Source organism: Harmonia axyridis, chromosome 2 (assembly GCF_914767665.1).
Source record: "Harmonia axyridis chromosome 2, icHarAxyr1.1, whole genome shotgun sequence".
NCBI classification, from domain to species: domain Eukaryota; kingdom Metazoa; phylum Arthropoda; class Insecta; order Coleoptera; family Coccinellidae; genus Harmonia; species Harmonia axyridis.
This window is the reverse complement of record NC_059502.1, coordinates 56,586,281-56,610,745: the sequence shown is the minus strand read 5'-3', so window position 1 is coordinate 56,610,745 and position 24,465 is coordinate 56,586,281. Positions and strand designations below refer to the sequence as shown.

The 24,465-nt window shown below is 34.0% G+C and overlaps 3 protein-coding genes across 4 annotated transcripts; 2 read left to right on the top strand and 1 right to left on the bottom strand.

Moving 5' to 3' along the window:
* Window positions 1-3,898: 3,898 nt before the first annotated feature.
* Window positions 3,899-16,617, bottom strand: LOC123672583. 2 transcript variants are annotated; one of them, XM_045606742.1, is made up of 2 exons: window positions 15,386-16,617; window positions 3,899-4,659 (listed from the first exon to the last, which is right to left on the bottom strand). In XM_045606742.1, the coding sequence occupies exons 1-2, from the start codon at window positions 16,395-16,397 to the stop codon at window positions 4,079-4,081; spliced, it is 1,593 nt and encodes a 530-aa protein (XP_045462698.1). In that variant the 5' UTR covers window positions 16,398-16,617; the 3' UTR covers window positions 3,899-4,078. The 2 variants fall into 2 exon arrangements, with proteins under 2 accessions (XP_045462698.1, XP_045462699.1); XM_045606743.1 differs by lacking the exon at window positions 15,386-16,617 and adding an exon at window positions 11,398-11,551.
* Window positions 16,618-18,930: 2,313 nt separating this feature from the next.
* Window positions 18,931-20,909, top strand: LOC123672581. The gene is made up of 2 exons (XM_045606740.1): window positions 18,931-19,946; window positions 20,112-20,909. Exons 1-2 carry the CDS (start codon window positions 19,028-19,030, stop codon window positions 20,693-20,695), a joined length of 1,503 nt encoding a protein of 500 aa, XP_045462696.1. The 5' UTR covers window positions 18,931-19,027; the 3' UTR covers window positions 20,696-20,909.
* Window positions 20,910-21,789: 880 nt separating this feature from the next.
* On the top strand, window positions 21,790-24,112 carry LOC123672582. The gene has a single exon (XM_045606741.1). The coding sequence runs from the start codon at window positions 22,990-22,992 to the stop codon at window positions 23,620-23,622; it is 633 nt and encodes a 210-aa protein (XP_045462697.1). The 5' UTR covers window positions 21,790-22,989; the 3' UTR covers window positions 23,623-24,112.
* The last annotated feature ends 353 nt before the right edge of the window (window positions 24,113-24,465 follow it).

Below are 24,465 nucleotides of genomic sequence, written 5' to 3'. Positions count from 1 at the left end.
AGGAAGATAATTGAAAAACGTAATATTACATTTAATTTGTAATAATCTGGAAAAAACAAATTTCAGTGAATATCTAGACCCTTAGTATGACTAAAAACAACAAAGATTATTTGTAATTTATATACCTATCTAAGCTTTATAGATCTCTCTGTACACAGTCGCAGCCAGAGGTAGGAGGGTTTGGGGCTTGAGCTACTAACAATTTTAATGTTATCCAATGTGCATTTCCAGACATTAAAGAAACATATAATGTATATATCTGAATATAAAGATTAGTTAGAGATAAGTTTTTTGTTCATTGATTCTTCATTTCATTTTTTTATTCTTTGTTCAATTTGTTCATCTTTAGTACCTATCTCTGTTTTAACATTGCGAATTGTTAAGGTCGAACCACCCCCTGCAAATATTCTGGCTACGCTACTGTCTCCTGTATAGTTATAAAATAATTGAAACCTTAATTTAGAATTGTTCTAGTCCAAATCCATAAAGTGTATCAATTCAATACCATGAATGTTTTTATAAATTTAAGGATCTATGTGTTTATATAGTTATGACTTTTTTTATATCGAAATTGTGACATAAGATCAAATTTAAATTTTTAAATATATTACTTTCCTTAGAGAGTCTTACTGAATCTCTACAAGATAGTGTTACAAGTATCTAAATATTTTTGGTAAAACTATAAATGTTTTGTTCTTGTTGAATCAAGGCTACCATGGTATCTTTCTGGGAAATATGTAACATACTGTCGGAACCTAACGTTACATATTATATTTCTACATTATTAAAAGAATTGTATAAATAAATTATTTTAATTAGTATAGAATGTCATTTTTTTAACAGGTTTGGTTTTTTTTCAGCTACTGGTGAATTAAAAAAAAATGATAATAATAGATACCTACATGTTAACTTAGATTTTTAAATTTGAAAATTTTATTATTAACAATCAATGGTAATTGTATAAAAATTTCGGGATCTACCGAAAACTGAATAACACCGAAAAAATTCAAGGGGTGATTCTGTGATGAAAAATGAGCTGGGTATTTTTTATAACATTTTTTGAAATATTCCCTTCCGGAAAAGTTACACCCCTCCGAAGATTAACTCAAAAAATTGTTTTTCTTTTTTATTTTCCATGTTTATTGAACTAGGGACACGAAACTTGATAAATATTTTTTGTCGATAAAACTGCACCCTTCGAAATTTTTTCAACCCTAATGTATGCTTAGAACAGGTTGGAATAATCAACCCCTAAAATCTTTTTTGTTACACCCTTTGTTCAATAAAAATTTTCCTTTTTATTCACTTAAATTTTTATCTCTAGGTTTTTTTAAAATTTGAGCATTTATGGGAAAAACATAAATGCGTTGCTAGCTCATGTTAAATAACATTTCAATTTAAGAGCCATTGGACGGCAGACCAAACATATTGATAGGAAAGCCTAAAATTTTCCCATTTCATGGTCGGTAGGTACAACAGACTCACCAAGGAAATGTAAGGCTTCCATAAAATATGTGTGGTCTGCCGTCCACTGGCTCTTAGACTATTTTATTGAACAAGAGCCAGCCAAAGTATGATTCTACGAGGCTAAGAATTTTATAACGAAAACAATCATAGTGAACAATGAACAAAAATCTGTCGACTATCGACAATACCTACAATTATAATATTTGCTGAAATTTTTTTTGTTAATGTTCGGGAGAGTGTAACTTTTCCAGGGGGAGGTTCATAAAAAAAAAATATACCAAATAGCCACCTCAATTTTCATCACAGAAAAACCCCTTACATTTTTTCGGTGTTATTCATATACATCCTGTCTAACAGTAGTCTAGTCTGTTTTCCACTTAGTGTTATGCAAACATTTTATAATAATCGGAAATTTTAAATTCTCGATTACTGGGTACGGTAGGTAGACGAGACCCTTTTCGAAGACGACGTAAGGTCAGGCACTTGACACTAGTCTTGGAGGCGCCTAACATAACTGCGGAATTTATTGGTTCAAATTTGTGATGGATGATGGAAATACATTTTTGCGCTCGATACTTGGGTGCACTATCAACCTCAGGCGATAAGAACATAACTTATAGGATGTTGAAAATGAGTTGTGTCGAAGTTTGTTGAGTATTTTCCTTATGGGAACAGAGAAAAACTTGGCAACTACGGAAAAAACCCAAGACGTTCTTTTTGAAGGTACGCCCATCGGGGACGAGAAATAAGTAACCTTAAGCCAAATCTTAGAAAAATTAATCAATAAATTTCGGGGAGTCGAAGACAACTCAAGTGGAGTTCGTCGCGGAACTATATTTTAAAGATAAGTAATTTTGAAGCGCAGTTAAGAGTTTGAAAAAAATTTTGTAATATATATGTAGGGTTTTATATCGTCGTCTAGGGGTTATATAAAAAAGGCCGCCGGTACTTAACTATTGTTTATTTACACTATGTACAATTCAACTTCAATTGAATGTACAGCCACTGAACTTTCGTCTATTGTCTGATTATTCGAGTAGATTCGTCTATATCTAACGTCGAATTATCTAACTAGCTGCGTCTAATATATTTGCGTCTATCACGTCGAATTCTTTAACCGTTTCCGTCTAATCTCTAACGTCGAATACTACCCTCGTTCCTATGTATCGTACTCCAGTCTCAGTCTTAAGTCTCAAGTACCTCTTCCCCTTACGTCTCCCTGTATCGATAAAAACTGCATGGTCCACCGTTTTAGGATTGATCGCGTAGTTCTCGTATCGTCAAGTCAGTAGCGTGTCATTCAGTTGGGTGTTAAGAATTCGGATCCCACATATATTTTTTTTTCTTTTCTTTGATTTTTGCACGGGTTGACAGTAGAGTTCATAGTTTGAAAGGTTAGGCAGAAACAAGATCGTTTGACATCATTACGAAAAGTTCGGGATACATTTCGCCACAGTGAAGTGAAAAAGAATTTCTGCCGTCTAGTTCAAGTAAAGTATATTACCATACATTTGAAGGATTATTCATCGAGGGTAGCAAGTTAAAAATAATAAATAATAATAAAAGAGAACTGCTATTTTAAGGCAAGTCCTTCGAAGGTTCATTTTTGTTTAATATTCATTTTCATTTTGTTAATAAAATTATAAAAGAGCAACTTATGCCTTTTATTCTCCACTAGACCAGTTCCCAAAGAAAAAATTCAGTTTAACACTAAGTCCTGTCCCTAGTGCGACAGGCCTTACCCACACTTTCTCCCTAAATAAAGGAGAAAGAATTTAATTAACATCTTTATAAAACTACCATCCCTTGATCAGAGGAAAGCCGCTCTTCCAATGAGCACAAGAGGCGGTGGATAAGTACAATTTCAAGATACATCTTGGTCGTAGAATTATCTTTGTCCGAATAATACTGTTCAATCTCTTGTTGATAACCAGACGCTATGAATGATTATGGTCTCTACCCTATGGTGAAATGCTTGTATATTGCAATAGCTTCCATATTGATCCTTGTGTAGTAGCCTTTGAATTTTGAGAGATTTTCTTTCATCGGGGAAAGGATACCTATGTTCATTGAGTGAGGATTCACCTTTTGTGTTCCCTGACTCTGGTTTGAATGTTTTTTTTTTGTAGAAGTGAAATAAATCACAGAGGTATCTTTTAATTGTCAGCTGTAGAAAGTGGATCGATTATATCCTTTATCAGTTATCACTTCTCTAACAAAAAGTTACAGAATGTTTACATTTTGTCAGTCACCTGAGATATGAAAAGCAAGTGAACTTTCTTCTTGAAAATAGTTTCGGGTGACCCCTCTTCTTGAACCTACTAGTCCAATCAAGTGGGTAGCCATTTCCATCCAAACATTACCAATTCCAAACATTTGCGCAAAAAAGTTGACCTTCAAATTGAAGAGTGGTCAAGGATAGAATAAAGCGTTGTGCAATATATGTAAAACTTTAATTCATATAAAAATAATATAGAAGTTCATCTATAGTTACAAATAAACGCTTAGACACAATAAATCACAGAATGTAAACAGTTAAATGAAAAGTTTTCACAAAATTCAATACAACAACAAAATACAAGACTATAGCAATAGCCAGTCACAGTTTCTTCTACTTTTTAACATTTGTAATCGTCAGTTTCAAAGATAGCTCACTATTGTCGTCAATTAAATGTTGTATCAATTTAAAAGGTATTTTGACATCATCTGCTATCACATCGATATATTTTTCGCAGGTAACGTCTAGCATAGGACATAAGTTATTCACTATCATATCGAGATTATTTTCAGACTTATCGAGAAGATGTATTTCATACTTATATTTGAGATGGTAGCTCAAACAATGTAAACTGAATATAAAAGGAAACGAAATGCCGTAGATAACAACAAATTCGAATATATGACCATTGTAAATGACAATCTTGAGAAATTTTCTCCTCTGAGACCGTATATTGAAAATAATTACTTCATCCAGATCCAGCAGTTCATGTTCCTTCCGCAAATGAGAAAGCATCTGAATATTGTTCCCATGCCATGGACACCCAATAATACAATCTTTAGCGGTGTATTCACAATTTTGCTCATGTCTCTTGAACTCTCGCAGTGGAACTGGAACGCTGCATCCCAATTTTTTATTTCTACAATGATAGTCTATGCTCTCCACCAAGTCTTCCAATTGATAATTTCTAATTCCTGTTGAAAATAAATATATTAAAAACCTATCTAAACGTAGGTCTCATTTAAAAGCAGAGTTTTATCTAGGGCGTGGCAGAGGTGGCACTTGCCACGGGAGCAAAGTCTGATAGCGCCCAAAAATATAAAAAAAAAAAATTTTGGACCACTAGGCGGAATAATTCGAAAGATCACAACTCGGTTTTTATGTATACCTACGTCTCGTAACGAGCGATGCCGAGGAATCTGGAAATGAACTGCTCCACATGAGTTAGGGATCTTGACTTAAATTGCAAAAAAAATATAGTTTAAATGAGATATTTGTGATGAAAATTCATATTGATATGATTTCAAGTTGCAGGAAATAAAATTAATTTTATCATGTAGGTCTGCAGCGTATACGGTTAAGAAAAATCGAGTAAAATAACGAAATTTTATTCTCAGAGAATTCAAGCATTTTAAGACTATCAATACAATGTATGTCCTCCACGGGCATCAATAACAGCTTGACATCTTCTTTGCATACTACACACGAGGTTGTTGAACATTTCTTTAGGAATTTGGTTCCATAAACGGGGCAGAAGCTCTCTCAGATCATTTGAGGATTCTGGGGTAGGTTGATGATCATCTAATCTTCTTTGGAGCATATCCCATGCATGTTCTATGCAATTCGAATCTGTTGAGTGCGGAGGTATTGGTGAATGTAGAATACTAAGCTCCTCGCGCTTAGTATTCGCGCTCAACTATGGCTGCACGGTGCGGTCTAGCGTTATCGTCTAGAAATTGAAAAGTTTCACCAATAGCAGCGTGAAAATTTGGCACAACATTGTCAATGACATACTCCCTATAGTGTAAGATCTGTGCGCCCGTTGAAACATATCCCGGCCCATAGCATAACACTTTCCCCTCGGACATAGCGACGATTACGGGGTATGCGTGAGATTGTCCATACCCTTATTCTTCGACAATCTGAAAATCGTCCATATCTGGATTCATCAGTGAAAAGGACACTACGCCAATGATCGTTCCAATTGATATGTTGCCTTGCCCATTCCAGTCTTTGACTCTTATGGTCACTTATTAATGGAACTACTCTTAATGGACGTCTAGAACCTAGATTCACCTCTCTCAAACGTCGTCTGATGGTTTCGATGGAAACTCAGACCCCATCTGCATTTTGAAGAGTATATTCCGTAGTATTCTACACGTAGATGTAGGGTTCTTCTCTCCGAAACGGTGATGAAACGATCCTGAGCAGGTGTTGTTTTTCATCGCCCACCAAGCCTTGGTCTTTCCAACACGGAACCTGTCTCCCTGAACCTATTCCAAAGTCGAGATATCACACTTGGAGCCTTTCCGCTACAACCTGAGTTAGGCCATCCTGTAGCATTCCGATAGCCCTATTAGCATGAGCGTTTGATGATTTACGTCTTGGCATTTTCAGAAAACTCGTTTCAAATCGAAGCCGTTGATAAACTGACTCCATTTCAAAATAAGAACATTCATGAAGCATATGCAAACAACCAAACTTCAGAAAAAAGGAGACCAGATTGACGAAATGTCTCATACTGATTTTTATTGGATCGATTCAAGTTGTTATTGAGTTTTAAATGATTTTACATCGATTTTTTCGAAGATTACATACTTTTCAAAATACGCTATCCCTAACTCTTGTGGAGCAGTATATTTCGGCCATTGTCGATCATTCTCGAACTGTCTGAACAACGAAAATAAATAAATGACATCCGAAAAAATCCGAAAGAACTCGTTAAACACGTTGATAGCCGCGAAATCCACAACCAATTTATCATGTAATTTTTTTCCGAGTGCTGACCAAGTGGGAAAAATAGCAAGCACTAGCAGTTAAAGACAAAGATAGGCTTCTATCTTATCTAGGGTGGTGGACAACAAAGAAATGAGTCCATCGGTGGAGTTATAGTGGAAAGAAATAAGTGTTTTCTAATTATTTACATTCTATGGTAGATATATATCGAGGGTTATGCTATATACTATATAAAGAAAAGTTTTTAAAAAAGCTTTGCTTGGGGTTTAAACGTCGACGATTCAATAAGGATTTGTTTGATTCGCCCAGTCCTCAAGCCACAAACCCATTATTTCGCAATCAATATAAAGATTCCATTTTGATATTAAAAAACGAGTATATTCTCAGAAAAATCATTTTTTCGTTAAGATCTTGAATCGATTATTGTGGAGCATTGGCTTATATCTCATCTTCCACGTGGCTCCGGAAAAATAAAGTATGAAGATGATAAATCACAAGAACTCGGTGGCCCATTGTGATAACCTCTTCTAGAAATAACACGAACAGCAAACTTTTCTTACAAAATTGTTTCGTTGCTTATTTGGGTAGTCGTCATTGATACATCAATATCTTCCAATGTGGCCATAAAAAATAATTAATGATAGCTCGGTAGCGCAATCCATTCTCCGTAAGAGTTGTGACATCCTCATTTTCAAATTAGAAAGGTCTAATCACACCACCGAAAAATCGAATCAAACAGAGGTACGTTGAGGGTGTAGAGGCTTTTCAAAAATCATTCTTGGATTTTCCGAGCTCCAAATGCGACAATTCTGCCTATTAACGTAGCCTCCAAGGTAAGAAAGAGCCAGATCACTGAAGATGATTTTTCAATGAAAATCAGCGAAGATATGATGTTGCTGGTAAACGAGCGGCTTGAGTTCTTGTGTTAATCGAACAGCCGAGAAGCCTTAAAACTTTAATCTCCATGCAAAATACTAATAATAATAACTACTCTTTATTTCAGAATCGTCCCAAGTTTACAACATGAAATGAAATGAAATAGTGTCAAACAAAGTTTCTTTGTTTCTTGTTATTTCCTAAATAATCTTGTAGGCAATAGGGTTCCATATCCACTAACATCGAGAATATTGTCTTCTTAAATATTTTGTAGTTTGTGATGTTCTTTGTTTCATTTGGTAGATGATTGTATAATATTAGACATGTATATTCTGCTTGTTGTTGCGTTGTTGTTAGTCTATATTTGGGATAGTTATAGTTCTGGGTTCTCGTTTCATATCTTTCTTTCAGATTCTTGTATTGTTCAAATAATTCATTGTTCCTATGTATGAATAGAATACATTCCTGTATGTATGAGCCGTATAATGTTTCTGTTTTCTTATGCCATTTTGTCTTCTAAGTTTGCTATATGTGTTTTCCATTTCATATCACCATCAATGTGTATAAGTACCAAGAAATTTTGTATGTTCTGATATCTTGAATTCTTGATTTTTTATGTTGATTTTTCCAGGATTTTCTTTATTGGAATGTATTGGATAGAATAATATCATCTTGGTTTTCGTTTTGTTTAGTATTAAATTGTTCTTCTCTTACCATTCTTCAGTGTAGTGCATTATGTTCTCAGTTAGATTTTTGAGATCAGGCCATAATGGTTGTACAGCTAGGGGGTTTGTTTCATCTACATAGTGAACATTTGTTATTTCTTTCCGGTTCTCGATCAGAGAAATTTGACTAAAGTCGTTAATATAAATTAGAAACATTAGGTACTGTCCCTGCTACGCTGCCTTGTGGTATCCCCATCTTGATTTGCTGTTCTTCAGATTTAATATCTGATCCATTTATCCGAATTTTTACCTGTTGCGTACGTCCATAGACCTAGACATAGGATTTAATCCATCTTAATGAGTTTCCCTGTATTCCATAATGCTCTAGATTTTGGTAGAGGATTTCTGGGTCAAGACAATCATATGCCTTGGACAGGTTCAGAAATATTCCCAATGCCAGTTCACAATTTTCGAAGGCTTCCATAATTCTTTTTATAAATTGGAATATTGCTGTTTGTGTTCATTTTCCTTTCAGGCATCTATGTTGGTTTGGGCTAAGTAATCTTTTTGATAATATGAAGAATTCCATTATTTGCTGGCAGAATGCCTGTTCGAACAATTTTGCAAATGATGAGATTATGCTAATGGGCCTGTAGTTTCCATAATCTTCAGGGTCACCAGTTTTGTATTTCGGTCGTATTTCTGCTATTTTAAGTTCTGATGGGAAAGATCCTTTCTGTGAGAGAGTTATTAATAATATATGTAATAACCTTAATTATTTCGTCTTTGGTATGTTTAATTGTTTTATTTGAAATTTCATCTATTCCACTTGAGATTTTATCTTTCAACCCTTTGATAATATCCATTATATGGTGTAATGTCGTTTACGGAATGCCTAATTCCCAAGATCGACGAGGTATCGACAAATATTCTTCAACATTACCTGCTACAACAGAAATATCCTCAGTTGTTCCTTGACCGACGTACACGGTTTCGATTCTTCACTTCACTTACTTGTTCCAACATCTCAAATGGTTCCACTAGTTTGATTTTTGTCTGCCGAGAAGGTGAAACGAAGACCCAAAAGTACTTTTGTTTTGCAAACTGTGACTGCAAAATTTTCACCATTTTTGTAATGAATTTTACCAATTTCAATGAATTTTTGAAGCGTATGTCGTTCCATTTTTAGTAATGGCGTAGTTTTTACTTGTCAAATGCAAAAGATGACTGCTATTCAAAATTGGTAAACCCTTTAGTATATCTAACTGCAGAAGCTGGACCTGACTACGAGCACTTTCATTGAATAGTGGTATATCTGCCAGCTAGGACTAAATGAAAATATCAAAGGAACGTGATCCGTGGACCGAGTTATCCGCCTAACGGGTAACAGTTGAACATTTCTTCCTTCTCATCAACCCATAAGCTTACAGATCTCACGAATGAACGAGAGAGAGGAAAATTGTATTGCCTACCCAAGGGCTTGCACGCCTTGAATGTAGGCAACACAAGACACCTCTATGTATAGAATAGGATCAGGTTGGTGAATTTTATTGGGGAACAGGCAGGCCCGGTCTGGCCAGGTCGGCAGGTCGGCGATCGCCGAGGGCCCCCGGCCGAGGGGGCCCCCAGCTGAATAAAATTGAACAAAAAAAAATTTTTGAAAAGATGTTTTTTCGCAAGTTTATTTCATTTAAACGTTAAGGTAGACTTCACCAAAGATAAAGAAAGCAGTTATGGACCAAAAAGTTTATGAAAGGCTTCTAGAAAATACTGTAGTTGAAGACTCTAGTGGACTTGCATTGTAAAGGGTGTTTTTTTTCGAGGTATATAACTTTAAGTTGGCATTACTGTTCAAGATGGCGACCGATTTAACAGCTGTCAAGTGATTTATTCTCAGTTTGGTTTGGCAATTCATCATGAATAGACTCACGCCTGAACAATGCTGGCAAATAGTGCAATTCTATTTCGAAAATAATGGTTCTGTGCGGAATACGTATCGCACACTACGTTAGCGATGAAGCGCACTTCTGGTTGAATGACTACGTCAACAAACAAAACTGCCGCATTTGGAGTGGAGCTAATCCTCAAGTGTATGTCGAAACACCGTTACATCCAGAAAAACTGACTGTTTGGTGCGCTTTATGGGCTGGTGGAATCATTGGTCCGTACTTCTTCAAAAACGATGATGGCCAGAACGTTACAGTCAATGGTGATTGGTATAGAGCCATGATTACTAATTTTTTCATTCCTGAATTGAACAACCATGATGTCCAGGAGCTGTGGTTCCAACAAGACGGCGCAACATGTCACACAGCTCGTGCCACAATCGATGTATTGAAAGACACGTTTGGTGACCGCCTAATTTCACGTTTTGGACCTGTGAATTGGCCTTCAAGATCTTGTGATTTAACACCGCTAGACTACTTTCTGTGGGGCTATGTAAAGTCATTGGTCTATGCGGATAAGCCACAAACCCTTGACCATTTGGAAGACATCATTCGCCGTGTTATTGCCGATATACGGCCACAAATGTTGGAAAAAGTCATCGAAAATTGGACGTCCATATTGGACTACATGCGAGCCAGCCGTGGCGGTCATATGCCAGAAATCATATTTAAAATGTAATGCCACAAGATTATCTTGCGGATAAATAAAATTCATGTCAATCGGATAATCCATCGTTGTTTTATTGCAATTTAAAGTTCTATAGCTCTAAAAAAAACACCCTCTACAAGCGTGTAACTTCAGAATTAAAAATTATTCAAGAGCACGTTTTCGCTGCCGGGGGAGGTTCTCGTCTTATTTTCTGAAGGGGGGCCTCAAATCAGCATCTAGCCGAGGGCCCCCAATGGAGCCAGACCGGGCCTGGGAACAGGTGACAAAAAAAGGAAATACGAAGGAATGAATTGAGAGAAAAACACAATTGTTATTCAATATCATTTCCTTCTGCTCGAAAAATATTCCGAATCCAAGGATTGCTCAATAAAAAGCAAATTGTGAATTAAAAAAAAGACACTTCGGATTCGAATCTTTAACACTAAGTCAACGCGTATGTCCCTAGGCTAATCAAGTGTGATGGAAAACTAAATTGTGGTGCTGATAATCAACACCATAAAAACTCTAGCAGAAATCCAGAAAAAAACGAATATTTCAGTAGCAACCAATGCTAACGGGTTTTAATTTTGTTTGTAGATGAATAATGACAATACAAACTGAATTTCAACAATTTGAGCTACAAAAAATGAATGGCACATTTTCGGGCTCAATTTTTGAGAGAATTGATTTGGTCAAAACACAAGCTCATAAATTCAACTGTTTTCAAGCTATAAGAGAAAATTGGAAAATGGCGAGAAATGCAAAGTGTTCATAACTTCTTTTTTCCCTTTCGAAAATATATAACCTATTATAAAACAAGGAAAAAGAATAAGGACTTACCCTCGAAGAGGAGTGCTTCTATGAACAATCCCCTCGTTAGCCTTTCCACATTAACATATAATAGGTACACTGCAAAGATTAATCTTTGGGTACACTGTGTCCGTAAAGTATGGAACAAATTCATTTTTAGCTAAATAAACCATTTTAAAAAATAATTCTGAAACACGTCGATTTTTTATTTTAATTTACCGTATTTTAAAATAATAATCTAATATACAGGGTGAATTACTTTCGAGTAATGACGTCACCGTCATTTTTTTTAAATGGAACAACCCCATTTTGTCTCAATTTTCCGATTACTCTAGCTGAGCTGAGCTGATACCAAAAATGTATCACATGTACAGAGTTTACAAAAATACAATAGTTTTGTGTGTGCTCATAAAGTAACATGTAACATTCTTTATTAGTTAAATTAACAATATTATCAAAAATATTTATTGTATAGCGGCAATTGGTTTGAATGTAACACCCTGTAGTTTGTTACATTTTCAGATAAAAATGAGCTGTTTCCAAACATGTTTGGTACTTGTGGTCTAGCAGACAGAATATGAAAGAAATTATTTCTTATTTTTATACATTTTTATCAATCTAAAAATGTAACAAACTACAGGATGTTACATTCAAACCAATTGCCGCAAGACAATAAGTATTTTTGATAATATTGTTAATTTAACTAATAAAGAATGTTACGCGTTACTTTATGAGCACACACAGAATTATTGTATTTTTGTCCACCCTGTACCAATTGGAATAAACTTGTGATACATACTCAGCTCAGCTAGAGTAATCGGAAAATTGAGACAAAATGGGGGTGTTCCATTTGAAAAAAATGACGGTGACGTCATTACTCGAAAGTGATTCACCCTGTATATTACATTATTATTTTAAAATACGGTAAATTAAAATAAAAAATCGACGTGTTTCAGGATTATTTCTTAAAATGGTCTGTTTAGCTGAACATGAATTCGTTCAATACTTTACGGACACAGTGTATATAAATTTTTCGATTCATTGATATTTCTTATCAAACTATAAAAATCATCAAAAGTTTAAGTTTCACATGGCATTCGGTATTAAGTTTAAGTAACTATTGAAAATTTATCTCACTCGCTTTACCGTTTTTTGCTTTTCACACAGCCTATCTGCATTAAGATAATCTCCTGCCTAATTATTTCTTGGCACTCATTACCAAGCTCTTTTTCAAGTTCAATTTCCAAATATTCTCGACCAAAAATAGATTTTTTATATGTCCCTGTTATAGCTCTTTTATTTTCTTATGTGTATTAAACCTCACGTATTTCTTTTGGTATTCTTCTATCGCCTCACATTGTTCTTCGAATCATTTTTCTTTAGCTTGCTTTATTTTTATTTTACATAGTGTATCAATTTTCTTATATTCTTCAGAGTTGAAGGTCTTATGCGCTATTCATTCATCTATAAGTGCAAATATTTTTCCTATCATCAATGATTGGTATTGTTTTTTTTTTGTGGCTGTAGATTTGCTATGGCTGTCATTTTTATTCCGTTAGCTATGTTTTTCCAACGGTAGATAACATTTTCTATGTTTTCTATGGAGTTATTTCGTCTCCGATTTTATTTCTTCCTTCGATTGGATTTGTTTCCACTGAAATATTATGTTATGTTTTTCTTTTGATTTTCTGCTTGACTTTTATATGGTTAGAACAATACTCGCACGAAACTTCTTTTCAAAAGAAAAAATATTGGAGCACCAGGCGAAATCATTTGAAAGATCACAACTCGGTTTTATATATACGCAACGCAATGAGTGATGCAGAAAAATCTGAAAGCATTTAAAATATTGCTAGCCTTCCCTAGAATTTCCGTACTGAGCATTAAATAATCACAAGATTAGCAAAACGTAAATATATGACTGGAATTATGAACAAAAAAATACTATAAAAACTATAATGGTTGAAAAAAATCTTCGAAAAGGAGGGGGCGCTGTCTATTATATTTCCACAGGCGCAATGGTAACTATACGGCTCTGTTGTTGTGTATCTTAAGACTGTTAGTTGCGGAGATTCAGGGTGATTCATGAAAGTTGGCCTAAATTTCTGATATCCATAACTTTTGAATCAGCAGTCCGATTTAGTTTAAATTTTGTGGGTTTGTTGACTTCATACAACCCTTCAAAACGTTTCATGTAATTTCAATATATCCAGGGCAGTATTCCGATTATTAAGTTTTTTCCTTTTGACTGTTATCACATGAAATTTTATATATTCTAGCTTTCTTTTCAAATTTTTTTTTCATGCGAAAACCCTCAGCATCTGCTGAGTGTAACTGTAAATTCTATTGAAACTAGAAGTTAAATTTGAAACAAAACGACTTAACCATTCTGGAAAATGTGAACTTTGAGTTCAATTGCTGTTCACCAAAATTTAAACCTGTTTATTTCAATTCATAACATATTATTGGAAGAGAAATATAAAAATAAATTTCGGAAATGAAGTCCTTCAATTTCTACACATTTCCTAGCTCTCAACAAGATATTATTAATTGCTCTTCTAATCATATCGAGTTGTCTCTTACATCTGCGCATCAAGTTTTTTTTTTGCCTGTGCAGACGTGCAGCAACTGAACTCGTGAAGTGTTTTGAATGACATATATCGATAGAAGTTAAATGGGGTGAACTTGATGGCCATGGGCGGATGGGCCATGGCACAGGCCACCATTAAATAAATAGGTTTAAATTTTCTCAAAGATTTAATTTTCAATATTTATTCTTGCTATGAAGCAAAAAACTCACAGTTTACATTTTCCAGGATGGTTATGTCATTTTAATTCCTAGTTTCAAAAGCATTCACAGTTTCTAATCAATATTTCACGCAGCGTTCTACAACATTCGGAAAGGGTTTCAGAATCATCACGAAAGAATTAAAAACAAGACTGTATTTTAAAAAAGTTACATAAGACATGAATTCTTTCGTTTGATACTATTTTGAAAAGTGTCCCATTCGAAGTAAAAATTGAATTAATCACACTGAATGTTGTATTTTTTCATGACAATAACGATATTCCTCTAAAACGTGTAAAAAAAATTAGATTTCGAAGTCTAACGGAAAAAACTCAATAATCTGACTACTGCCCTGGATATATTAAAAATTCATGTAACGTTTTGAAGGGTTGTGTGAAGTGAACAAAACAACAATCATTAAACAGAATCAGACTGCTGATTATCAAATTATGGATATCAGAAATTTAGGCCAATTTTCATGAATCACCCTATATCTCCGAAACTATAAAATAACCGTCTTAGGATACACAACAAGCTACTTTCCTGAAATAACCTGCATTCATCACTAGGCAATAGTCAACCGCTCAGGGTACACCCTGCATAATCCTTTCGAGCGCTCGTTCTCGAAACAGATTGCTCTATAGTTTTGCCATAAATGAACCAGAAATGGTCCCAAACTCTCAAACAACGAGATTTTACTTGCTGACAACGAATGCCTTTTAAAACTTTGAAACTGAGAGTTTGGTAAATATCGTCGTTCGAAATGTAGTTTTCCTAAAATTGCAAACCGATCGAGATGAAAGTTTGCTTTTGGATGGAGTTTGCTTTGGAGGTAGAAAACCATTTTATCTAGTACCTATCTATGTTCCGGAGATTAGCGTGTACAGACGGACAAACATTTGAAACAATTCATTTCTGGGTTTTGTTAGTCTTCTTTTATCGACCAATCTTATTATTTCATGAATTTCTTAAATGTACAGACAAATCCATTTCTACTATTTCATTACTCAACAAACACAGTTTCATGAAATTATTACATGAATACATAATCAAACTAGTGCCACAAACAAATCAAATATTTATTTGAAACAATTATTCGGTCAGTGTTTATAAAAGACAAACAAATAAATGGTGGTAAGTTTATAATGTAACCAAACATTGTAAAGGAAACTTTTTAGAACAATGTGGTGTTAATGTAGGGTTATAGCCTTAGAAATAATCGATACTCACTTGTCATTTCAACCCTACAACTGGGACATGTTTGTATCATTTTAGTGCAAGAATCACATACACTGTGTCCAGCTTTGCATAAATATATTGGTGGTACCATATAATCTTTACAAACCATACATTCTATTTTATGAAGTATTTCTTCGTCTAAAATGTATTTATTGCTTGATAAAACAGTTCCAGAATTAAGTGGAACCTTCATCTTCAAAGTTTTCGTTTTTTTTTTTATTTTTCTGTTAATCAGCAATTCTACATTGAAATGATCTGTTTTGAGGAAATTATTCAGATATGTAACATCTAATATTATATCATTTTTATCAAAACTTTCTTCTAAAATTTGGTCAGGTATGGTTTCCACCCAATCTTTTCGATAGGAAACCGAAAAGTTTGAATCAGTACGTACGTCCAGCTGGTATCGAAAATATCGACATTCAATTTCATTCAGAGTAGAATAAACTGGAACGAGATATTTATTCACATGTTGCAAGTATATGAATAAAACCATGAATATATAATCTCCATCTTCAATAAAATAGAATGAGGTCTTATTGTCATGTAAGGAAAATTGTCGAGCTTCACGAAAATAATTTTTATGATATGTTTTTATATGAAGAGCCAAATCATCGCTACTACCCTTCCAATCGCATACTTCTTCAAGTGACAGAAGGGATTGGTGAATTTTATTAAGAGGACATTTAACATTTCTGAAAGGGCAAGAGCCCTCATGTGCTACAACTTTGGCGACTTCAAGCTCTTCCTTACATCCAAAAACATCATAAGAACATGGAAATGCAAGAAACCCAGCGATATTCTCAAATAAGGTTTGTGAATTACTCGTTTCTATGTTTAAACTTCTGGTACCTTGATTACTTCTTCTTAAACATCTGCCACAAACAAATTCCTTATCGTCAGAAGGAAGTTGATATATTGGAAAAACGGATAAATATTTTGTACAAATTTGACACTTCCAATTTCGTTCATTGTTTTTCAATAATTTCCACCATTCATTCATGTTGTCTTATTTATTTATAATTATTAAATCAACAAACTAAAAAGTACTAGATGTCTTTGAAGTTTAGCAATTTAGATTGCTATTGAGGAATATTATTTATTATATTTTGATCATTTTGTATTATAGTTATAGCAAAGTTATTGTTGTAAAACGAATTTTTGAGAACCTGTGAATTTAGCTTGCAGTCTCCTTTATTTTTAGGTTGACAAGATGAAGATACCATCAAGTCAAGATACATAGATATAGATATACATTTTTAAGCTCTTAATAATGGCCTTCTCAGTAACATCTCAAATCGATCTTGAGATGTAACTAGATAAATAAATTTTTTTAATAAATCATGTAATTGGTACTGTACCAGTGTCCAGTCTGTAATCTTTGGAACTCAAACACTCAATTATTCATTTCAAGATTATATCAGAATAGCAAATGCAGGTGTCACTACAGTTGTCAAAAATGGCGGAATAACATTTGTTGACATTCTCAGTTTGATTGGTGATTCTAAAATCCTGAAATGGGACAGGTGTTTTTAGATACAAATTGTATATTTTAAGTTGATGTGAATTGAGTGACCGTATGTATGATGTATGTATTTATGAGCGTTTTTCCTCCGAACCAATCACTCTACAATTTCGTCACAATCTCTGAAATTTTCCAATTTTGAACCGGACAAGGTAGAAAACGATAAGGACCTCACAGATCACATATCCGTCCATTTGATGTCCGGCTCTTTACTCGATAACTTCGAAAGCAAAAGCATAGAAATTTGGAGGTTCGAATCTCAATGCCACAGTTAATTTTGTTAATGCACGAAATTCGACTAAGGATTTCGTAAATATGGCAATTTTGTTATGTTGATTTCAAAATTGCATATTCGATCGAGATGAAAATTTGCATTTGAATATTCAATGTCAATTCGAAGCATTGTCTTTAATTTCAAGTTGATCTTAAGTCCAATAGACAGAGCAAAAAAAGTGGAGCCTGCTGAAAAAATTCCGAACTTAATGAAACTTCTACAGCTTGTTCGGGGTGATGTGCACTTTGTCAACACGAAGACCCTGTGCTAACTTGAGGAGGGGAGAAGGACCTCAGCATTCTTTGACTTTCCTAAGTAGTTTTTGACCAAAACGTTCATTATCAAAGTAGTAGAGAATTAAATTTTCTACAATTTTGTAAGCCTAAACTTTTTCCTGAATCAAATATCAATCGAGATACCCACGACGTCAAGCGAAACAACTTTCCAGGCAATTTGCTAAAACTACATCAAAAGGCACTTTGGGAGCAATACCATAGTGTTTTTTATGGTTTTCCTAGTGGAATAAGCTATCAATATCAAAGCATCGTCGTTCTTTGCTGAACCTCTCTACTAAATGTGTGTTTTCTAATACAGCCTCAGCACCATTACGCAGGCAAAATTTCTCTCCAACGACACAAACAAGATGAATTTTATAACTGAAGAGTTTACTGAAAATCAAGGGGATCCAAGTCAAGCAGCCAGTAGAATAGTCACAAAAACCAAAGGAGTTGAGTATGGAGGAATAAGGAGAATAATCTCTTATTTTAGAACTGTCGAACAGGATATATAAAGGTTCTCTAGAATGGTGCTAGTATAACCAAAGGGTAACCCCAAGAAGACGAACACATTTTCATCCTTATTCACTTCTTGCTTTATCTATATCAGTACTTTTTGACGTTTCCTATGAAATTCCACCCTAGCTACACTAGAGCCACCAATTCAAGTCAGTTCAATGGACTCTTTTAAAACGGCAAGATGATTCTTTCCTCCCATAGAGTTTAAATTTTGGATGTTCATATGAAATAAAAGGTAAAACTTAAAATATGGGTTTCTATTCGTTAAAAATCTGTATCATAATGAATCCCATTGTGAAACAAATTATGAGCATGTAAGTGTATTGCTATAGAAAAACCTTCATGTATTTTATCATTCTCAAATGGAGATATACCTACTTAACAGTATGTAATATACACCTCACTGACTATACCTCGGATGTCTAGAAAAGCTGATGCGTCCACACTGTCCTCTCTCTCTCGAAGAGGTCTGAGATAAAACTGGCGATTTTTTAAGGAATGAGCCATCTTGGATTTTGAGGAACTCATTAGTATTTCATTTGATTTCAGCATCGTTTTTTATGGTGCTCAGATAAAATTCCATTATAGTTTTGTTTCCATGGAAATATGATTATTTCAATATATAGCGCCACCTACAAAAATAAATTAATCAGAAGCTGTAGTTTCGATGGAAATATTGCTAATTTATTAAATAGCGCTACTTACGGAAAAAAATAGAAACTACCAGTAATACCATATTCTAGTCTTCAAAATTATCTTGAGAAAAATTTCATCAGAGCACATATCGAAGGAAATATAATAGTTTTCATTTATATACAAGTTATTAATTACCCTACTGCCCTCTCTACTACTATTTTCTGCGTACCACAGAATATTTGACTAGATCATAGACCTAATATCACATGATATCATGTCTATGGACTAGATATTATTTTTTAATTCTGTGCTTTGATTAATTCACTTGACAGGTGGACAGGTTCTCTGATACCCAAATATTATTTTTATTTTTCAGAAATGACTTTTTATGGCAACAGTTTTTTATGATGGAGAAATCGTTAGAAAAATATCTCCTGAAATGTTCAATTTGCAATAAGCCCTTATCAGTGGCTCCAATTTATCATAATGATTTTATTGGAAGTATATGTGGTAGATGTACATATGAAGGTATATTAAGTGAAAACGAAGGATCATCCTTAGAGAGGCAGATAATTTTTGAAGAAGTTGCAAAGCATTTAACTTTTCCCTGTTCTTATCAAGCCTTTGGATGTAAAGTTACGTTAAAATGGGGCTCTATTGAATGTCATGAAAACACTTGCCCTTTCAACATTATTGTTTGCCCCCTTTCACATGCTTATTTCCAGAGTACATGTTCTTGGGTTGATCAACCACTTCAGTTGGGAGAACATATAAAACGAAAACATAAAAATATGTTTAGTAGCCCACCTAAGATTGAAATAACTCAAAATTTTCAAAATAAGACCATTTTCTGGGAGTTAATGGGAAGGGTTATCATAATTTCATTGATTTTCAATCATGAAATGAATAAACATTTATGTTTTATTATGGGTGATTTTGCACCAGAATTATGTGATTCGTTCCTTTGTCAAATAGAAATTAACAAAGAAAAAATGACCAATCCTGTGATTATACAGCATAAGGGTGTACTACCATTCTGTGAAAATTATTTGAATAAACCAGAAAAGGGCTTCGAAATAGATATAAATCATTATAGAAGTATGTTGAGTCACCCTAATGAGTTAATATTAACATTCAATGTCACAAAAGCAGTGGATCCTGAGAAAAATGAATTTAATCAACAACTACTACAATCATTGGAATGTCCTATTTGCCGTGAATATATAAGACCACCAATCTTCATATGTGAAACTGGACATAACATCTGTGAGATTTGTTCAAAAAGAGTTAATATGTGTCCTATTTGTCGGGGCAACTTTTTAGGTGAGTTGATCAAAAAAAGGTGCTGGTCCATGAGTTCTGCTCAATTTTTGATCGAGTTGATTTTACAGTTGTTTAGATTCAGATAAACTGGCTGCTTAATGGAAAAACAAGGAAAATATTGTGCAATCCCATGAATCCTGAAGTTGATATTTGTTTTTGTTTCAGGTGGACGAAATTTCACCCTAGAAAGCTTCACCTCCAATCTCGATTATCCATGTGTAAATCAATTGCTTGGTTGCTCTTTTATTGGTAAAGCCCAACTTGTTCAGGAGCATGAACTTTTTTGTGAGTATATTGAAATAGAATGTGTGACTCTAAATTGCCAATGGAGAGGATTAGATGGTGATCTCAAAAAACATTTGAAGGCTGAACATATGGATGTGTTACTTCAGCAAGACAACACTTATGCTCACCATTCAAATAAGGATTTTAAAGATTATTTATTTCTTTATGTTGATGATATTTTCATTTTGAAATTATATTATGAAAACGGTCAAGATCTTAAGTTTGCTGTTTTACATTATCAATGTAAAACAACTAGCAGGTATAAATATGATTTCAAAATAATGGGTTTTCCTTCATTCAACATAAGCATAACTATGTCAGATGAGTGTCAATCTGTACGAAATTATAATGATGTGAGAAATGGGAAATATAGGATTTCTTTAGTGCCTTTTAATTTGTTGACACAATTTATGTTTGAATTTGAACACTTGGATTTCAAGTTCAATCTCAAATGTGAACAATAAAGCTGTTAATACATCATGCAGTACAACACTTATGGAATTGGTATGGTTGTTGATGATTTGTGGAGATGAAGAACTGCAAGAACAGTTAGTGAAAACACTTTTCCATATAGACTTTTTCTTCAAAGGATTATCACAAGGAAAAAGGATGTCTTTCAGTGATTTATTTAAAAAGTATTCATATTTTATCATTAAAAATAAATATAAGGAAAAAGAATAACGTTTTTATGAATCATTGTGCATTTTAAATTACGATTTGCATGAGTATTTGTTTTGATGAGAATCAAAGCATAGGTACTTTGATTTCAAATAATTTGAACGTTACCTCAAGCATAGTATATGGAAGAGACAATATTTTAATTCTTTAGATCTAAAATCTAGATCTACTCTAAAAGTATATCATCTTTATTTTAAACTTTGTAAATTTTTGGCTGAGCTTGTTACACAAAAATCAACCTCAGTCAACGGAAAAATTCCAAATGGAAAATGCAAGATGAATTTCAAAGAACCAATGTAAATTTTCTATACTAACATCTTTATATAAAAAGATGGGATCTTTATCAAGGATTATGCGAAAAATTGTTTGGATGAATCTATACAAATATATTATATATTATATTTTAAAAAATTATAGTTTCATGCCCAAAACATTTCCTCCGGTGTTAACTTAATCATAAGAATTATTGCCAATGTTATGCCACCATTTTTCAACCGCGCTACTGAACGTTTTATTTTGCGCCATCTAGAGGTAATGGTTCAGCGCCATCTGCTATCAAGGTACTTCTCCACTTTGAGCGCTCAATATACGCAACCTGTAATATCCTCAAATCAGACTACAGTAGCAACATCCATAAATCCATGCTGTAAATGACGGTCCATTCTTTATACATTGGGTGCTTTCCGGCCAACGTCAGGAGCTCCTCGGTACAGCTCCGAAGCGTACCAAAGCGCACTTGTAGTGTTCCAGTAAACAGGGCGTCGAGCCCTTGCGTTACCTTCCCCTTTCCCCTGAAGCATTTGCTGGACTTCGAGCCCTGACAGGTGTGAGAGAGAAAGAAGACCGTTACTTCGCATAAAGTACGAGACAGCTGTAGAACGCTGGTTTGTTTTCGTTGAATTTGACAGTTTCGTTTTGGCGCGTTCCACTCATAGCAAGGGCTCAAAGCTCTAGTGCGCCGAGCCCCGGGGTGACACGCACCTGACTGGAAAGCAGCTTATGCCTCAAGCTTAGAAAATAGATTAAGGAATGGAAAGTGAGCATTTGTGCTCGATCCCGAATACAAGAGAGATGGAAGTTTAGTGTCACCAATCACAATCGAGCTAGCCGATTGTGTGTGCGAGCCATAGGCGTCCTGATTTGATTGTTGGATGCTTTATCAGGACTCCTTTTTTCATTACTTCATAATGGCTAACTCATTAAACTGAGAAAAAACATTGACCCTTTTGAAACACGAAAGAATTTATGATTAAATCACATTGTAAACTATTTTTGAGCATGAATTGATAATTTCGAAATTAATCAAATCATGTTACGCTACTGCTATAGTGTCCCGTCAGACAAAGAGAGACGAATGTTGGCATCAAAACAAATCAGTTACGAGGTGATTTCCATTTCTCTTATGTTCTAAGGCCTCAAGGAACATGAATTTATTGAAATATGTTACATGTACAGAACAAGTTAAATAAAAGTAAGGACGGTTAGACTTGAAATCTGAAGTAATTTTATTGTCGAAAACATTACAATTATGTTTTTTCGGCCACTGTGGTACACAACAATAATCATTTCTTGCCGGCATATTACAATCTTCAAGAAAATAAAAATGTTCTGAGTAATTTGAGCACGAATGAACAACTCGATCAAATTTTTCTTCTGCCTAGCAACGAATCACTAAAAAATAATGTAATTAAATTGCCACACATGCTTTCAGAGGGTTACTAGCTGTTTTTATTCAGCTGGAATGCCACCAACTTCAAACTTGCAAGTTGCATGCCTGAAGTTCTCGATACTAGGTATGTACTTACTTAAAAAACATACAAATTTAGTAAACACTGCAATACGAGGCACATTTCTATGTTCGATAGAATGTTACTTTAATAGGAGCAGTAGTCCAAAAAATCGATAAGTAGACTACTCCGTCCGAGGCAGAAGAAGGTAGATTCGATTCATATACCTACCATAATGTGATTTCGGGGAATACCCCGAATATTGCTTATTCCAGTCGAGGGCTGCTTCGCTCTTGGGTATTCTTCAAACACTATAGAAAACAAACCAAGGCAAGTTATTTAAGATAGAAATAATGTGCACAAGTGTTAGTGATACCCCAGAGAAAATTTTGTATCTGCTTTGTACTCAATTCGACCCAGAATATTATCCGAATCCCGATCAAATAAGAATGTTAACAGAAAGGGAATGGAATCTACCTGATGAGAAGCCACGATGGTTAGGCTTTTCCTCCGAGGGAAAACCATATGAACTAAAAGAGGATGGAGTTGTCTTCGAATCAATTAAAAATGAAGTGTACTGCGAAAAAGCAGAAGTAGTTTTCAATCCCTACATGGAAAGAGCGTTTGATCTTAAAACTTCTCAATCGCAATATAGAATAATTGAGGTTTACCACGGAACAAAAGTCGAAAACATCGACTCAATAATGAAAAATAACTTCAACTGGAGATTAGCTGGAAAAAGTAGAGGTTTCAAACATGGAAAAGGCGTTTGTTTTTCAAGATCACACACTTTCGCTCAGATGTTCTGTCCTGGTTCTGATCGAATATTGATCAAAACCAAGATTCCCATTCGAGTTTCATGTATAGGAAATGTTGGTGATATTTTACCATCTCGAGGTTATGATACTGCAGAATCGCCTAATGGTAATGTATTAGTGAAATTTGAAGATTCGGAATTTTTGCCTTTATATGTTATATATAAGTAAGTAATTCTATCTTATCAACTATTAATGTCTTGTGTTTGTGTTGACTATTCTGGAAAAATCTGATTTTCAATAATATTTTTATAATCTTCGATAATTTCTTATTTCAATATTTTCTTTTTGACTTAATATGGATTGTCTACTGTGCTATTTTTTTTTTTTTTTAATTAAATTTTGGCTGCATCAACTGCTTTGGTTATAAGCAGCTGTAAAATGATATTATTATATTAGTTTAATGTTTTTATTATTTTTTATTTTAATGAACAAAATTCAATATGTATAGGTATACCTATATCTATTATTGAAATTTTAAGAATCACAATATTTTCCATTTTGTTCACTATGTTTACATATTAATTTTTTTTTTACTAATGTACAAAATAATCTATTGGTGAATTATATTTTTATTTATAATCTCCAAAAATTTCATACTTCAACTGTCATTTTTGTCTTTACTTTGTGAGACCAAACTCTGAAATAATATAAAATTGTTTTGATGTTTTTTCAGTGTTTTATTTTGAAGTGTTGTATTACTAAAATGTTTCCGATAAAAAATCAGTACATCTACGTTTATAGAATTCGTAGAATTTTTCATAATTAATCCTGCAATAATTCATTTGGAATCGTTCTAGCAATGTTTTCAATTTCATGATTAATTGTTGTTAAATTTTTGAAAGATTATATTTTCAAATTTTATTTCCTCGATAGCTTTCAAAATCCATGGATCATATTCTCTAGGTCCGAGGATCAATGCAGTGCAGTATCCGATTTTACACAAAAAATTTCATGAAAATATAGCTCTCTTAGTTTTCTAAAAGTTCTTATTATTCGACTTTTAGATTTTAC

Bases quoted from the DNA above. Each gene is read 5' to 3' on its own strand.
- LOC123672583 (XM_045606742.1), bottom strand. From the start codon at position 16,397: ATGAATGAATGGTGGAAATTATTGAAAAACAATGAACGAAATTGGAAG. The intron at 4,660-15,385 runs GTGAGTATCGAT...TATTTTCAACAG, and splicing joins TTGTAGGGTTGAAATGACAA to GAATTAGAAATTATCAATTG.
- LOC123672581 (XM_045606740.1), top strand. From the start codon at position 19,028: ATGATGGAGAAATCGTTAGAAAAATATCTCCTGAAATGTTCAATTTGC. The intron at 19,947-20,111 runs GTGAGTTGATCA...TTTTTGTTTCAG, and splicing joins TTGTCGGGGCAACTTTTTAG to GTGGACGAAATTTCACCCTA.
- LOC123672582 (XM_045606741.1), top strand. From the start codon at position 22,990: ATGTGCACAAGTGTTAGTGATACCCCAGAGAAAATTTTGTATCTGCTT.